Below are 14834 nucleotides of genomic sequence, written 5' to 3'. Positions count from 1 at the left end.
GCTATCATGCGCCAAACAGAAGGTTAGATGATGTTATGTCACGTGTACAGAGGTTACATTATAATAGATTTAAAACATTGGCTTTCTTTAGAAACTTACAAACAAGTGAAAATTCGACAAGTGTTTGCTCGCCTAAAAGCAATGCGGGATGAAATGGAATGTGTTCATTGTAAAATACCGTACAAAATTTTTTTAAAAGTTCTTCGAGATCTGAACAAGAAATTAAAATGTGATTTACTGTGAGCTCCTCACCACACATTTCACACACAGGTTTGTCTTTTTTTGTTAATAAGAAGTTATGGGTGATGTGTGTGTGACCTATGCGTAAACGACATAAAATTACTTCGATAAAACGTTCTTTATGGCGGCATGATTTCCATTCTTTTAAAATGGGCTTTATGGTAGGCAGCTTGTTATGTCCTTCATTTTCCCAAGAAGCTTGCCACTTGGCTCTTAGTCTGCTATGCAATAACTTCATGTAATCCCTAGGAGGCAAATTCACATGTTTTATTTCCATGGTTCTGGTTTGTGCAGCACACATGTCGGCTCTCTCATTGTCCCTAATGCCAATGTGACTGGGAACCCAGCAGAATTTTATAACATGTTTTCGTGTTGTGACCTTTACTATATTGTGTATGATGGTTCCAATCAGTGGCTCTGTGGCATTTTTGGAGTTTAATGCTGTAAGGACGCTCAGTGAATCTGTATAAATGATGCTGTTTTTGATGTTTTCATTTGTTATTTTCTGTACCGCAACACTAATAGCATAACACTCCGCGGTGAAAACTGTAGCACATGAGGGCAGTCGTACTGCATTTTCATTTTTTCCTTGTATTACTGCGCTTCCTACATGAGCATGAGTTTTTGACCCGTCAGTATAAAATGCAGTGTAATTTCTGTATTTTTCTTGCAGTGCTAGATATTCTTGTATTATATGGCCGTGTGGCGTACAGGTTTTACTGAAGCGTGTTAGTGTGACGTCACACACTGTGGGGAGAGTGTACCACGGTGGTAGCGCTTCGTGTCTTGGGGCAATATTTTTAATTTCGTTTAGTATGTTCAGAGCTTGGCATTTTTCTTCGAAGCGCAAGAGCAACGGCTTAATCGCGTAAGGCTTGTTATTGAAGAGTATTCGAGATGGGCATTTCGTCACAATTGGGTAACAGAGATGTTTGGGCTGAGAAAGGATTTTGAGCATGTATGTACAAGTTAGTGCAGTTCTTCAATCTTCTAAGGAAGGTTCATTCGTTTCCACATACAGACTTGCTATTGGTGAAGTTCTGTAAGCTCCGGAAGACAACCTTAAACCAAGATTGTGGATAGGATCCAGTCGTTTTATGTAGGATGGTCTTGCTGATCCATATACGATGGACCCATAGTCTAACTTAGAGCGAACCAGAGAACGATATATATGTAACAGGCATGCCCTGTCAGACCCCCAGCGTTTTCTTGACAGTAGTTTCAGTATATTGATGGCCTGGGAACCTTTTTTCTTTAAGCTATTTATATGTGGCAAGAAAGTGAGCTTTTTATCGAAAGTTACTCCTAGAAATTTATGCTCTTGTTTGACAGGTAATGGGGTCTGGTTTAGATATAGTGTGGGGTCGGCCTGTAGGCCTCGTCTCAAAGAGAACAGAACCGCTACTGTTTTCTGAGGGGAAAATCTAAATCCGTTTCTATCTGCCCAGGTGGCCAGTTTATTTATTGTTATTTGTATCTGTCGCTCACAGGTAGGTATGCTGGAAGACGTGCATGCTATTTGGAGGTCATCTACGTAAACTGAGTACATTATGGATTTTGGGATTACTTTTCCTATGGAGTTCATTTTGATGATGAATAAGGTCGTGCTGAGGATGCACCCCTGGGGTACGCCAGTTTCTTGTATAAAAGTGTTGGAGAAGGTTGCGCCTAGGCGGACTCGGAACGTGCGGTTGGTTAGGAAGTCGTTCAAACAGCTCAGCATCCTGCCGCGGATACCTAGGTCCGCTAGGTCACGGAGGATACCGAACCTCCACGTGGTATCGTAAGCCTTCTCCAGATCGAAGAAGACCCCGATACAGTGTTGCTTGTGGATGAACGCTTCCCGGACTGTGTTCTCAAAGCGAACAAGGTGATCGGTTGTGGAACATGTCTTTTTAAACCCGCATTGGTGTATATCTAAAAATTGCCGGGACTGAAGTATGAAGGTTAGTCTGATGTTTAGAATGCTTTCGAATGATTTTGCTATACAGCTAGTGAGTGCTATTGGCCTGTAACTGGTGGGACTAGTTGGTGGTTTGCCAGGTTTTAGAAAGGGTACTATGATTGCTTCTCTCCATGCTTGGGGGATTTCTCCACTCATCCATATTTTATTAAAAAATTTTAGGAGAGCCTCTATGGCAGTCTCAGAGAGGTGAGCAAGCATGGCATAATGTATATTGTCTGGGCCTGGTGCTGTCTTCTTACCGGATGTTAGTACTGCGTTTAGTTCCTGCATTGTAATAAGCTGATTGTAGTCTTCATGTATGCATGTTCTGAAGGGAAGTTTTTGTTTTTCTACTATTGTTTTGTGCTTTTGAAATGTTTGTCTGTAGTTGGATGAGCTTGAAACTGTGGAAAAATGCTCACCCAATATGTTGGCCTGCTCTTCTAATGTTGTTTGAGTACCGGGTGTTGTTAGCATTGGAAATGTGAAAGGAGTAAAATTTCCAGTGAATTTCTGCACCTGCTCCCACATTTTTTTGGATGTTATTGAGCTGTTTATCGAGGATATGTACTGTTGCCATGATGCCCTTTCTGCGTTGCGTCTGATGTATCGTGCTTTTGCTCTTGCTTTTTTAAAGTTTATGAGATTCTCATGTGTTGGATATCTCCGAAAAATGCCCCAGGCTTTGTTTTGTTTCTTTTTTGCATCTTTACATTCTTTTGTGTGCCAGTATTTGTGATTTTGTTTTACTATTCCAGAGGATTGAGGAATAGCTAAATGTGCGGCAGCTAAGATACAATTCGTGAATTTTTCATTTATCTCATTGATGTCAACATTTTCTAAAACTATTTTCTCTAATGTAGCTTGTGCTGTAAAAAGTTGCCAGTCAGCTAAATTTAGCTTCCAACACCGTGGTTTTGTGGGAATAACTGTTAGCAAGGATGAAAGACTTATTACGACAGGGAGATGATCACTTCCATATGGATTGTCTAAAACACTCCAGTTAAAATCGTTAAAAAGAGACGGTGAACTAAAAGACAAATCTAAAACATTCATTTTCCCCGAGATTGGGGAGCAGTATGTAGGTTTATTAGAGTTGAGTAAACAGACGTCATTGCATAAAATAAAATCCTCTACGAGATGGCCTCTAGCGTCAGTTTTCTCACTTCCCCAAAAATATGAATGTGCATTAAAATCTCCAACTACCAGGTATGGCTCTGGTAGCTGCTCTAAAAGATCCTCTAAGTCATGTAGTGTTCAATTAAAGTGCGGATCGATATATAGTGAGCACACTGTGATGGTTTTATGGGCAACCAGAGTGGCTGCGACAGCTTCAAGTCTTGTTTTTAGTTTAAGCTCTCGAGCCGGGACGCCGCTTTTCACTATGATGGCTACGCCTCCCGATAGTCGGCTCGCCTGTTCCCGATCGCGGCGGAAAACAGTGTAATTCTTTAGAAAGTTATTTTTTGGGGACCTAAATTTGTTTCTTGTAGACATAAGGCGACAGGAGCATGTGCTCCTAGTATGTCTTTTATGTCACTGTAATTGTTTAAAAGTCCTCTACAGTTCCATTGTATTATGAAAGCCATCTTAATTTTGTGTTTCTATAGGGTGGAAAGGTAGATCAAGTTGTTGTTGGCCCCGTGACTCGGGGCCTGTCTTTTTTTGATCGATCCAGAGAGCTCCGCCGACCGTCCGACGTGGACAGCGCGGGGCTGCCCGGGGCCGTGTCCATCGCCTCTGTGGAGGCGCTGGACGACCGTGCAGGAGGCACGTTCGCGTTCGAGTTTGACCTCGACCTGTGGGAAGAGGTCTTGAGGCCCGCCGACCCGGGGGTCTGCGCAGCCTGACTTGCAGTTGGCGGAGCAGCGTTAGCTGCTCTGCCTTGGGGCGCGGATGGCACCGCCACAGGCTCACTGCGTGTGACCTGGACGGGTGCCGAAGCCTGGTGTGGTGCGCCGCGCCCACGCACCACATCGGCGAAGTTTTGTTTTGTTGTGAACGAGAATGAGTTGGTGAGTGCAAAACGCCTTCTCGCTTCTTTAAATGAAATGTTTTCCCTTGTCTTTATGGTGATTATCTCCTTTTCTTTTTTCCAGGACGGACACGCCCTGGAGTACGCTGCATGGTCACCTTCACAGTTTGCGCAGTGCGGGGCTGCGTCACATTGATCAGAATGATCCTTCGAGGCGCATTTCGCGCACGTTTTCCGGCCGCGGCAACTTTGTGAGCCGTGACCGAACCTTTGGCAGTTGAAACATCGGCGAGGGTTGGGAATGTATGGTCTTACGTTAACTTTTAGATATCCTACTTCGACTGTGTTGGGCAGTGTGCTGGTGTTGAACGTCAGGATCATGTGTTTTGTGTCTATTTCCTTATTATCCTTCCGGATCTTGATTCTGTGAACATCTATCACGTCTTGGTCACTCAGACCTTTGAGCATCTCTTTTTCAGTGATGTGGACAAAGTCATTTTCGGATATAACACCTCGGACGGTGTTCAGAGATCGGTGTGACGTCACGGAGACAGGAATATCCCCAACAGATACAATGTTTACGAGTTTTGAATGTTGGACGTTGTCACGCAGTTCGAGCAGTAAGTCACCGCTGGCCATTTTAGATACCTTGTAGCCAATGCCCAAGGCTTCTAGCTTGCTTATCTTCTACTTCACTATGGATGACATGGTATTTCGGAAAACTGACTTTTCTTTTTTGAAAAAACTGTTCTGCTTCGTTCCGCCCTCTCTTGAGAGAGCGATCTGGTTTGGAAAAAGGGGGAGCCATAAAAATTCTAGTTTTTCGGTCATGGTGCCAGCCACCCACCATGGAGCCCAACAAGGGGACGGGACAGGAACTTGCGAGCAAGTCCTGCCCACGCCAGCTGTACACCTTAACTATAACCTAATATGACTCAACTCAGGGTAGTTGGTCACTGTAAGGAGATAGCGCCACCCAGCGGCGTTCGTGAGGAGAAGAAGACAAAGCACGAGGAGCGCGTGCGGAGGGGAACGCGGGGCAGGTCGAAGAGGATTACGTGGGAGAGAAGAGAAGAGCGCGGTGGACGACGGACGTGGACGAGTTCTGCTGGCTCCCCGAGTTACGGGCTTGGGCCTCAGCCGCAGACGTCCGGGCCACCAGACCTGGACATCCATCGTCGAGAGCCTCAACCACCAGGCCCAGGCGCCACTCTTCTCCGACCATCCGTCAGCTGCTCCACACAGGCCGCTTCTGGCGCCTACGTGACTTTTCCGGGATACCAGACCTGGAAACCGTGCCGGGAGCCCACAGACGCCAACGCTGCGGTAGCGTCGCATCAACATCGGAACGCCAAGAGACTCCTTGACTGCCCGACACCCAGCCAGTCCTCTCCGCTCGTTGCTCAAATAAGACAAGTAGTGTGAACTTTCCTCTTTGATTTTCTTTTCCCTGTATTGTCCGTAAGCACTTTGTTCTGTTCCACCGTGTGTTTCTTTCCCGTGCGTTGCCGCCCTGCTCTCTTGTTCCTTTCCTTTTTTCTCGCTCGTATTGAAATTGGTTTCCTTTCCGATAAAAGCCGCCTCGTTTATTGTTTGTACTTTTGTGTTTATTTAAAATAAGACCTGCAATCTCACAGAGTCCTCACAAATTTGGCGTCCACTACGACAGGACGAGGTCGGTTTTTATTCATTTGCCTGTTGTGTTAATTTAGGAACAATATGAGCGCTTCAGATTTGGTTGCTTTAGGCGAGCGCATGGGCTTGTGCGGCGCGGAGTTACGAGCGTGGGTGGAGGACGAGCTTCGTAAGGCACGGGAAGAGAGAGCCGCGGAGCGTGAAGCTGCGAAGCAGAAATTGGAATTAGAGGCACGGAATTTAGAGACGGAGCGTGAAGCTGCTAAGCAGAAATTGGAATTAGAGGCACGGAATTTAGAGACGGAGAAACAGAAATTGGAGTTAGAGGCGCGGAACTTGCAGCTACAAATAAGGCTCATGGAGGGTGGCGCAAATCCTCCGAGTGACCGTGGAGAGCGTAGCGTCTCATCGGCCAGCTCCATTAACCCGCACAGCCTCATACCACAGTTCAATGAAGCGCGGGATGACCTCGATGCCTACTTAAAGAGGTTTGAGCATGTGGCCTCGGGGCAGGGTTGGCCAAAAGAAAAGTGGGCAACGGCGTTGAGCTTGTGCCTTGGCGGCGAAGCACTTAGGGTCTTCGGTCGGCTCTCGCCTGAGGATTCCGTGGATTATGACAAAGCGAAGCTTGCCTTGCTTCAGAGGTTTAGGTTCACCGCGGAAGGATACCGAGAGAAGTTTCGCCAGAGCAAGCCCCAGGATGGAGAAACGGCCTCGCAATATGCTGCCAGGTTGTTTAGCTTCTTTGACCGTTGGGTCGAGATTCGGGGAGAAGGCCGCACTTTTGAGGTGGTTCGCGAGATGGTCGTGAGCGAACAATTTCTGAACAACTGTCATTCTCGTTTAGCCCTTTTCTTACGTGAGCGGGAGGGCAAGACAGTTTCTAAGCTGGCGGAGGCTGCCGATCATTTTCTCGAGGCACAGCGGCAAAATAACTTGTTGTTCTTTAAAGAGGAGGGTGAGCACCCGATAGTTAAAGCCAAGGACGAGGTTTCACGTTCACAATCCCGCCTTCGATGTTTTCTTTGCGAGAAGACTGGGCACAAGGCGTCGGATTGTCGGACAAAGCCGAAGCAATTGTATTGCACCTGGTGCCGCGAGGTAGGACATGATGCCCAGTCGTGCAAAGCTAAGAGGCCAGGAGACCGTGAGGAGTCCTCCTGTTGCGTGACACCTCGATACTCACATCCCGATAACCCTGCAGAGGTAACGCGCGTAGAGGGCCAGTTGGGGGAGATGGTCTGTCCTTCCAACCCGGTGGAAACTGCTATGCCCGTGGCGCACGGTGAGGTGTTCGGCCAGCATGGTTCGGTATTACGGGATACGGGCAGCACCGGTATTGTTGTGCGTGAGTCTCTTGTACCGCCAGCGGCACTAACAGGGAAAAAGGCTACATTATTCTTGGCCAATGGGACCCGTGTAGAAGTTCCGGAAGCGGAGGTGGTGATTTCTTCTCCATACTTCTCGGGTAAGGCCATCGCGCGCTGCTTGTCTACACCCTTATACGACATTATAATAGGCAATGTCCCCGGGGCTAAACCTCCATTCCCGGTTGACCCGCCAGTTCTCACTGATCAGGCAGTTTCCCTTGCCATGACGGGTGCGGTCGATGTTCCTTCCCTTATGGTGACAGCAAAGGTTTCAGAGAGTAGTAAAAGCCCCACTCTGAACACACTCCACTTGTCACGGCCGGAGTTTCGCCTCAAACAGGAAGAAGACCCGACCTTAGAGGTGTGTCGCAGGAAGTTGGGGCAAATATTTCATGGCAAGGGACAGACCGCCCACTCCTTTGATACAGATGACGGGGTTCTTTTCCGGTCGTACCAAGTGTGTCCCGGCCGAGTCGTTGAGCAAGCGGTGGTACCGAAGGGCTTACGCACACAAGTTCTTAAGTTGGCACATAAGAGTGCATTATCCGGCCATCATGGAATACGGCAAACAATAGCTAGGGTGCTCAATGAGTTTTACTGGCCCGGTGTACAGGCTGACATTAAGAGTTATGTCAGATCGTGTGATATGTGTCAGCAGACTGTGTCGAAGGCAAGGGAGAACAGAGTGAATAACATCGTAGGACGGGAACATGTAAAATCATGGTGGAAACCGAGGTCGGTTTGGAGAAAACGGTTTCACAAAGGAAAACGGAAGTACTAGCCGAAAAAGTTATCGCGACGGTGAAGTGGTTTGATGTGAACAATGGAATACGGAAGAATGTAGCCCACACCTGTTGTTGGAATTGTTTTTGTTTGTTCATGTTTGTTTTTGAGTGTCGGCTATCTACTTTTTATGCTTTCCGTGTTTCTTCGCCCTCTATGGACGCTTTACGTTGACTTTCCATGTGCTCTCTGTGCTGTGTGTGCGAAGGTCTGTGAACGCTTCGAACATTGACGACCGTCGTATTGTGTGTGGTGTGTAGTGTGCGCGCTGTGGTGCGGTGTTCTGTGTTGCGATCGTCGAACGCGTCTGGTGTCGCTCTCCTGAAGTTGAGTTCTTTCCCTTGGAAAAAACTTCCGAAGAGGGGGCCTTCTGTAAGGAGATAGCGCCACCCAGCGGCGTTCGTGAGGAGAAGAAGACAAAGCACGAGGAGCGCGTGCGGAGGGGAACGCGGGGCAGGTCGAAGAGGATTACGTGGGAGAGAAGAGAAGAGCGCGGTGGACGACGGACGTGGACGAGTTCTGCTGGCTCCCCGAGTTACGGGCTTGGGCCTCAGCCGCAGACGTCTGGGCCACCAGACCTGGACATCCATCGTCGAGAGCCTCAACCACCAGGCCCAGGCGCCACTCTTCTCCGACCATCCGTCAGCTGCTCCACACAGGCCGCTTCTGGCGCCTACGTGACTTTTCCGGGATACCAGACCTGGAAACCGTGCCGGGAGCCCACAGACGCCGACGCTGCGGTAGCGTCGCATCAACATCGGAACGCCAAGAGACTCCTTGACTGCCCGACACCCAGCCAGTCCTCTCCGCTCGTTGCTCAAATAAGACAAGTAGTGTGAACTTTCCTCTTTGATTTTCTTTTCCCTGTATTGTCCGTAAGCACTTTGTTCTGTTCCACCGTGTGTTTCTTTCCCGTGCGTTGCCGCCCTGCTCTCTTGTTCCTTTCCTTTTTTCTCGCTCGTATTGAAATTGGTTTCCTTTCCGATAAAAGCCGCCTCGTTTATTGTTTGTACTTTTGTGTTTATTTAAAATAAGACCTGCAATCTCACAGAGTCCTCACAGTCACACACGGTTAACCCTCGCCGCCAGGAAAAAGAGGAAAACACGAAGAAAAGAGGAGGAGACAGGAGAGTTGTAAGAAAGAGATAGGAAAGTGAAAGATAGAGGGGAGGATAGGAAAAGGCGACTGCCGATTTCCCCCGGTCGGGTCAGGCCGGAGGTGCCGTCTACAGGAAGCTGGGGCCAAAGTGGTGTGTTGCCTCCGCCGAGGGGCCTTAAGGGTCCAAACGCTCGGCATCGGCTCAACCACCAGGATCCCCTTTTCCCCGGACACGGCGATGCCACGCACGGCTAAGCGCGGATGCTCGGGTCCGTGGTGATGCATTTTTCACCATCATCCCCCTGCGGGGATGTCCCTGCGGATGCTCGGGTTAACCCCGTGGTGTCGGCGTGGGAAGGGAAGTGAGCGCTTCGAGAGACGCAGTCATGGCCGCCGTGAGCAGCCACACGGGAGCCTTGGGTCCGGGCAAAGTTGCCCTCAAAAGTTGCGCGTGGGCCAAAGTCTGGAACGACGAAAGCGGTGCAATGACGCGCACACCAGCGCAACTACTACTGCAGGGTTGCCAGGTCCTAATCTCAAAAAATAGCCAAGAAAATTATAAAAGTAGCCAAAAAGTAGCCAATCTACGGCCACGGTCTCAAAAGTAGCCAGAATTGGCGCCAAGACACCAAAAAAACGTCACCAGAGACAGGAAATTTACAGTTTAAAGACAGAGGGCAACCTATTGGGCAACAGTGCTTGTAAATAACTTGGAAGCATAAGAGGTATTTATGACATGACTTGAAAAGTGACCAGAATAAATCATTCTCTCTTCGGCAGAGCAAATACTTTGTGTTCTTTTGACGCAGTCATAGTTATTAATGCGTGAGCATTAGAGGGGACATGTCGCAATTTCATGATGGGTAAACAAAGTGAAGCCCTACGTGAAGCCCTTGTGAGTCCTACGTGAAGGCGTACGTGGAACTCTAGGAGTGAAGCATTGCCTACCAGATTATGAGTACTCTCCCCACCATGGCTTATGGAAGTTAAATTACTGGTTGGTTGAGACTGGTTGCTTGGGAAGTGCAACCTGGGCACAAGCTCCATTAATGGCAGCACCTGCCATCGCAGGGCAGTAGCGTATTGCTTAACCACTGCACCACGGCGCCAGGAGTGGTAGGACTCTCTGCGATCAGTAAATGTAGAGAATGACCAATTCCACATATCTGGGTATTAACCGATTAATGCTATCTCGCCATGCCCTTAAGATGGAGCTCAAGTCTGATTAAGTCGCCGATCTTTGTCTGAAGCCTGCTTGACGTGTAAAACCGAGCCTCGAACCAAAACCAAAGTGAAAACCGAAGTGCCTGCACAACTAATTTGCATTTGGCCTAACCCTGCTAAATTGTTCCCCATTTATCGACAACAAGGCAGGTACAAAAGGATAATGGTGTTCATAAATAGCATTTCAAAAGTAGCCAAAAAGTAGCCAAGTAGCCAAGCTCAAATTTTTGTCGCCAAGAGCTCTCAAAAGTAGCCAATTTGGCGCAAAGTAGCCACACCTGGCAACCCTGGCAACTAGTACACATGTCAGCAACGCACGCACAGTGCCTGCCCAGGCTTCGCTTGGCTCGTTGAACTAGAGTGTACTAGAAAGGTTTCTCTAGTTGAACGAATGCGACAGTGGGAACGGAGCAAGAAGCATGGCACGGTCAACCTTGGAATGCAGGAGCTGTTTTCCCAGAGGGAAAGAAGCAAAAAAGGAGTGACGTGGCGCCCTCTCCCGAGCGGGTACTGCGGGTACAATCGGCGTGCTGCTGCTCCCCGGTCGTTCTTCGCAACGTTCTTAAATATTTAAAAACGTTGGTTGTTCGCCTGTCCTTTACCCTGCAGCCTGGCGAAATTGCGGTGATACCACTTAGCTCGGTGAACAGCTACGTGCGCCAATCGAATTTCTCTTTCCTTACCAAGCCAAGGTCACTGAAAACCGCTGCACACTGCTCGGTAATCAACGCGACGGATTACAGCAATCCGTTGTAAGCGAGAAATGAACGCGAGATCCTAGTGGCAACGCTTATGCGCACCGGGGCCCTGACAAGTTGTTTACGCTGGTGCGCCGAGCGTTGCGCGCTTGAGGCAGCCCCTATCTTTGCAGATAAAGATAAAATAAGGCTCTGGCACGACAAATCACTTAATGCAGACCAGTGAAATTACACTTACCTCTCACACAGCGATCTTCCGTACGTCAAAACGTACTTGGAGCCCCCGCGTTGACGAAGATGGCAAAATGGCGTTGAAAAGCAAAGCACAGTGGAGTCGCCGCCAGAGCAGCGCACGCAGTGTCGTAGGAGTATAAAGGTGACCCCAGGCAGCTGCCGAGTTTAACGCGAGTATCCAAATTTCGGGGGAGGTAGGGGAGGGGGGGGGGGGTAGAGTGTATGAACACCAGCACAGCTTTCCTGGCTGCGCACATACCTCTGGTCCCCCTCCTTTCATTCCCAGAGATTGCGAATGTAGCAAATATGCAGGTAGGTTTGTGTATTTTTTTGTGCACCAAATTTCCAAAAAGGTGCTGCATCATCCAGTTTTTACATCTGCTGTCAGACTGTAGACGTGGCATCGTGCAAAATATGGCTGACAATTAACAAAAAATGTTTTAAAATTATCGATTTAAGAGGCGATATTTCATTTGTAAAATTGAAGCCCGATAGTCATATGTTGTAACCCAACGACCGCTTTAAAAAAATCGTCGTAGGTGGTCGGCCGCGTTTCGATGGAGGCGAAACGAAAAAGGTGCCCGTCTGCTGTGCGATGTCAGTGTAGTCGGAATTATCCGAATACCTCATTTTCTACAGCCTGGAGTATTTTGACTATGTGGAGAGCCATGAACAGAAGCGAATATTAAAAAGCGCGTTAGGGATGCTGGTCTGAAAACTGATTTTTGAGGAAAGGAAATGGCGCAGTAATTCTCTCAAATATCAGTGGACAACCGAACCGCGCCGTAAGGGAAGGGAGAAAGGTAGGAATGAAAGAAGAGAGAAAAAGGTGCCTTAGTGGAGGGCTCCGGAATAATTTCGACCACCTGGCAATCTTTAACGTGCACTGACATCGCACAGTACAGGGACGCCTTTGCGTTCCGCTTCCATAGAAACGCGGCCGCCGCGGCTGGGTTCGAACCCGGGAACTCCGGCTCAGTAGCCGAGCGCGCTAACCATTTAGCCACCGCGGCGGGTAGAGTCTGGTCTCTCCACTCATTTGCAACGTTTGAAAAGCGCTATGAAAAAAATATTTTCACAACAATGTCATTAACTTTTCAACAAAACAAAAACACATAATTAAAGCAGTGTTCTGGTGTTTCCGGTGCTACCTGGGGCGGCGCAGATGTCCACCGGTACAGTGAGATAGACATTGAGCCTTTACAGCACGAGGAGGAGGAAAGGTGGGGAGATTAACCGGTAGATAAACTAGTTTGCCGAGCACGTACGTCTCCGTCGCTACTGGACTGAAGTACGGTATTTCCCTACGTTTTGCTAAGACGCGGTTGTGTTTCTAAACGTAGGAAGTCTCCGTTTTGGTTACGGTTTTTTTTTTTTTTTTTGCAGTGTAGAATATTATTCTAGTTCACTTTAACCGTGCACTGTACAGGCAGATACTTCGGCTGCCAACTGCAAAAAGTTGCTGTTTTGAGCGCGGAAAGTGCCCCACGGCATAATCGGACGCCACGCTGCTCTAGTTTCGAAACCGAAACCCAGTGTTATGCGGCGGCCGGCCAGTCAAAGACGTGTAGGACCGAAAATCCAGGGGACGCTTTGTGCATCTTCATCTTCTTCAGAAGACATTGGCTTTGCATCATGCTTGGCATTAACGTGCACCACGTCGACCACGTTCCACGAGCATCGAACGTATTTGCGTTGCAGAACGTTTCGATCTGACGCGCTCCGCAAGAAAGTGTCAAACGAGCTTGCTTGTGTGCGATCACTGCTACTACTAAAGCTATGGAGGACTGTGCTAAAAAACTCAGTGACATCAAGTACCTGATCCGAGCCTTGCTCCTTTTCAACAGAGGCCCTACCAGGTATGCGACCTTACTGATGGACTATTGCACTTTGCAGGGCCACTCGATACCGTACATCAGTTTCGGTTATGAAGACTGTTTGAGCTTTCTGGAAAGTCTCCATGACACAGTGCACGTGCAGCGCACTGGGGACGATGTGTTCATCAGCGCAAAGTCCGACGGAAGCGTTAGCCATGCACGGACACTGGTCCATGATCAGCACGCTCGCAACCAAGCACCGCGTACTGTAGAGCGTCCACCCCAGATACGACCCAGCGCTCCCACACTTCCGGTAGCCGTTATAGAGAAAATACTGAAGCTCACGGCCGAAGGCGATGTGCACGGGCGTGTGCTGCTGGACTCGTACTATCAGCGCTACGGTACGTCGCTAGATGTTAAGCAATACGGTTTCGCCTCGCTGGAAGACTGCCTGGCGCATGTCCGACTGGCGGCAAAGAATGAGATTGGCATGCCAGAAGCTATTGACGCAGTGCTGGCGCAGTACCCCGAGGGGATCTACATGCTACGTTTCGCCGAGGCCTATACACATGAGTGGGGCCGCCCGCCAAACTTTAGAACCACATATATGGTGTGCCGCTGGCCCCGACTATTCCGCGTGCAGGCGGCGGCCGACTCTTCGGGCGAGCTCATACTTCTGCCGGCCGTCAGTGCAGCCGCCATGTTACTGCCCCCAGAACGTCTGCCCGCCCTGTCTGCTGTGCGAGTGACCGACGTGTGTGTTGGCCCCACCATGCTGACCGTGGCTCTGTTGGCACTCAAGAGCGAGTCGCCGCTGTTCCTTCTAAGGGCGGCCATGGATAATTTCTACAAGCCGACGGCCTTTGGACCACCGTTCGACGCAGAACCCGGTCGCCCCTGTGCTGCGTTGTGCGCGGGGGTTTGGCACCGCGCTCGCGTGGTCACCGTGACAGCCGACACGGTGCTGGTAGAGCTGGTAGATGTGGGCGTGCGCCGGTCAGTCACGCCGCACCTGCTGCGGCCTCTGGCGCCGCGTTTCACCGAGCTGCCCGCGCTGTGCACGGTGGAGACCATCACGTTGCCGCCGGGAATGAGAGCATGGTGCGTGACGGCCGGCGAACGCCTGCTCCAGTTGACCAGAGGATGCCAGCTGACATGCCTCTTCGATGGGGCGTGCGTTGAGCTGCAAGATGAGCACGGATTTTTGCTGACGAGACAGCTGGCCCTGGAAGGCCTATGCAAACCGGCCTGGCGACCTGTGAAACTTTCAGGCAAAGTCAGCTTCAACGTTGTGTGGTTTGCAGAGCAACGCTACATATTTTCCCACGACCTGTCACGTCTGATGGGCTGGGAGGGTGACAGCGCACACCGAGAACTACAGCGCCGTGGAATACGTTTCCAGTGGGTTCTCCTGCATCGCAACTGCGACTCATGGTCGACCCTGAGGCCGCTCCTTGGACGCAGAACCCATAAAGTGCTCCTCTTCCCAGCCGACTGCATTGCTGACGCCGTGAATGTGCTCAGCTACCCACATACTCAAGTCGGCACCGAAGTGAAGCGCGAACTTGCAAAGCTTGAAGAAGACAGCCAATCCGAAATGAGACAAGGTGCTATATTTCTAAAAAACATGATCTTGTTCAGAGACAAGCCATTCGGGTCATGAAGTCCTAATGAGAATTATGGGTCACGCACTGAAGCGGCATTCAAGGCATTGAGTTCCGTGCATTGTAAAAGAAAGGACAAAAAAAAAAAAGAGTTGCAAAACTTCGTTTCAAATATATGTAACCGGGTGTAACTTTTGAACTGCATTTTCT

At 49.3% G+C, this 14834-nt stretch overlaps 2 protein-coding genes across 2 annotated transcripts in view; one reads left to right on the top strand and one right to left on the bottom strand.

Moving 5' to 3' along the window:
* Window positions 1-14834, bottom strand: part of LOC149352602 (uncharacterized) — a 390194-nt gene that overhangs the window by 319311 nt on the left and 56049 nt on the right. The window lies entirely within an intron of this gene.
* Window positions 12369-14747, top strand: LOC149352603 (uncharacterized). Its single transcript, XM_089585120.1, has 2 exons — window positions 12369-12378; window positions 12933-14747. Exons 1-2 carry the CDS (start codon window positions 12369-12371, stop codon window positions 14681-14683), a joined length of 1761 nt encoding a protein of 586 aa, XP_089441246.1. The 3' UTR covers window positions 14684-14747.

The sequence above is a fragment of the Amblyomma mixtum genome, chromosome 3 (assembly GCF_055824585.1).
Source record: "Amblyomma mixtum isolate Tamu chromosome 3, ASM5582458v1, whole genome shotgun sequence".
Classification (NCBI taxonomy): Eukaryota; Metazoa; Arthropoda; class Arachnida; order Ixodida; family Ixodidae; genus Amblyomma; species Amblyomma mixtum.
The sequence above is the reverse complement of the archived record's forward strand: the minus strand, read 5'-3'. Positions and strand labels throughout refer to the sequence as shown.